The sequence below is a fragment of the Otolemur garnettii genome, unplaced genomic scaffold (assembly GCF_000181295.1).
Source record: "Otolemur garnettii isolate 467f Iridium unplaced genomic scaffold, OtoGar3 scaffold00162, whole genome shotgun sequence".
Lineage (NCBI taxonomy): Eukaryota > Metazoa > Chordata > Mammalia > Primates > Galagidae > Otolemur > Otolemur garnettii.
In genome coordinates this window covers 55,962-58,461 of record NW_003852557.1, presented here as the reverse complement: position 1 = coordinate 58,461, position 2,500 = coordinate 55,962, and the positions used below count along the sequence as shown (strand labels likewise).

Genomic DNA, 2,500 nt, shown 5'->3' with positions numbered 1-2,500 from the left:
TTTCTGAACTTGAACAGCAAATACTAAAGTTCTTGAACGTCAAAATGTTTCTTACTTTTTAACATTTTCCCATGTTACACAAAAAGCCAATATATATAAAATAAATATTTTAAAACCAGAGGATGCACTTAAGAAAAAAATAAAAGCAGAAGTCAAAAACTATGTCTATTGTTTGTGCTACTAGTTTTAACTCAATCCAAAGAAACTAGGATAGTTCTCTATAAAATAATAAAATTAATGAATACTTCAAAGAAGACCAGGATAATAAACTGAAGCAGCAGCATGTGTTGGGGATCAAACACAGACACAAAGAGGCAGAATGGAATGAACAAGCAGAGCTGAGAAAATGAGACATAGGCCTCTTCCCTCATTCCTAAAACCATGCAAAGCAGAACAGCCCAGTGTAATACAAAATGAAAGATACTAAAACAGTGGTTCTCAACCTTCCTAATGCTGCAACCCTTTAATGCAGTCCAAACGGGTTGTGACCCACAGGTTAAGAACCGCTGTACTAAAAGATCTAAGAAAACAAAAGAAAATAGAGAAAGGAAGCCCTGATGATTCAAAGAATTATCTTTCAATAAAGACTATGTTAAAAGATAAGAATATTCCTATAAAAACATGCCAGACAAAATGAAAAGTCCACTAATGGTGGTCACAGCATAGTAAATCAGCTACTGGGGATGCCACAAAAAAACTAAAGGAAAAAGTAGAGGTGAAGAAAGCACACTGATTGGATAGAAAACATAGTTAAGACTCAAGTAAGGTATTCAACTTCTAGAAACTTAGAATTACTGAGTTAAATGAATACTCTAAATGAAGATCAATGCAACAATGTACATTTACTTTGCAAGCGAGATTATGGAATACTGCAGTGGATAAAAAAATGTAGCCAATAACCAAGGTAACAAATTCCACAACTCAATAACCCTGAAAGGTATTATAATACTTGAAAGAATCCAGATGAAAAAACTTCAGGTTACCAATTGAGGATGTGATTTTAACATGTCCTAAGAAAACACCTGGTCAACTGCCATTTTCACAAATCAGAGCAGGGGTGGGGGAAGAATGTCTGTCTCCTACTGAATGGCGTTCCTTATAAATGAAAAGTGTGTATGAAATGGAACTCTGCCTGTGTCTGCAGAAAAATGAGTGAAAATAGTCTGCTAATGAACTCAATTCTCATATAAACTAACCTTTCTCCTTGGATTTTCTATCTTGCTCTCTGTCCCGACTTTTGCTCCTGTGTTTATATGACTTTCGATCCCGGCTTTTTGATCTTCTTCGATCTCGACTTCGAGATCTATGCTTTCTCTCTGATCTGTCATGGCTTCTGCTTCTCCGTCGATCTCTACTTCTTAATTTAAAATAAAAGGGAGGCAACTTTAGCTGATGTTACAATGAGAAAAGGCCTTAAGAAGATACACTGTTTAACGATCAACATTAAGCAAAACTTACCCTTAAAAAAGCAAATGAATGAAACCTACTAAAACATACATTTGAAATCATAATAAAAAATCTTTTAAAATTCAATTTGTCTCAAATAGTGCTAAAATAGTATTCATTGTGCTCTTTAAGATTCTTCTCCAATTATAACTCTAATTAAAACAGTGCGGTTGATTTCATATTTTATGTCTTCTTAAGATGGACGAGAAGCACTCAAGAGACCATCAGGTACACTGGCTTTCTAAAAAGATTTTGTCAACCCTCCTACAAAGGTGCTCTGAAGATGAAACCGATCACAGATTCAGCTTTCTCAACCCATTCTAGCACTTAAGATACTTAAGAATTCCCTAAGTATTAAACCATTCCAAGGAATAACACTAGCAATTACCACTGTTTATTGCACTAATTACCAGGCGGTTTTTGGTGTTTTATATACCTGCTTCGTCTTCTTTCTCTACTTCGTGACCTTTTGTGGTCTCGAGACCGACTACATCTTCGGTCTGAAGTTCGGCTTGAATGCCTACTTCGTGAACGACTTCTCTTTCTTCTTTCTCTGTCCCGAGCCCTTTCTTTTTCTCTTTCTTCCTCCTCCCTTCGTCTTTTTCTTTCTCTTTCTTCCCTTTCTCTCTCCCGCTCTTTTTCTCTTTCTTCTCTTTCTTGCTTCTCTTTTTTTAGACGTTCATCACGATCAGGTTCTTCAGTTCTTTTTCTTAACTTTTCCTAGGGAAAGCAAGTTGGATTTTTACACAATTATAACCTTAAGGATACTGGTTTCCCAATGTTCACCTAATGTAATCTGTAGATCAACTTATAGAAGGAATCTAAAGTTCTTAAGGGAAACGTAGAAATTCCAACACCATGTATATACGTAAGATATCATTACTACCCAGAAAAAAAGAAAACTCATCCTATCATAAAGATATCTGGGCTCGGCGCCTGTGGCTCAAGTGGCTAAGGTGCCAGCCATGTACACCCAAGGTGGCGGGTTTGAATCCAGCCCAGGCCCGCCAAATAACAATGCCGGCTGCAACCAAAAAATAGCCGGGCGTTGTGG

The 2,500-nt window shown here is 36.7% G+C and overlaps 1 protein-coding gene across 6 annotated transcripts in view; it reads right to left on the bottom strand.

Annotated features, from left to right (window-relative positions):
• Positions 1 to 2,500, bottom strand: part of LUC7L3 (LUC7 like 3 pre-mRNA splicing factor) — a 31,051-nt gene that overhangs the window by 4,329 nt on the left and 24,222 nt on the right. For 5 of the 6 annotated variants that reach the window (XM_012811536.1, XM_023519207.1, XM_012811538.2 and 2 more), the window contains 2 exons: positions 1,883 to 2,166; positions 1,197 to 1,357 (listed from right to left, as the gene is read on the bottom strand). In XM_012811536.1, the coding sequence (XP_012666990.1) occupies positions 1,197 to 1,357; positions 1,883 to 2,166 (445 nt within the window). The remainder of the gene's footprint in view (positions 1 to 1,196; positions 1,358 to 1,882; positions 2,167 to 2,500) is intronic. The other variant, XM_023519208.1, reaches the window with a different exon arrangement.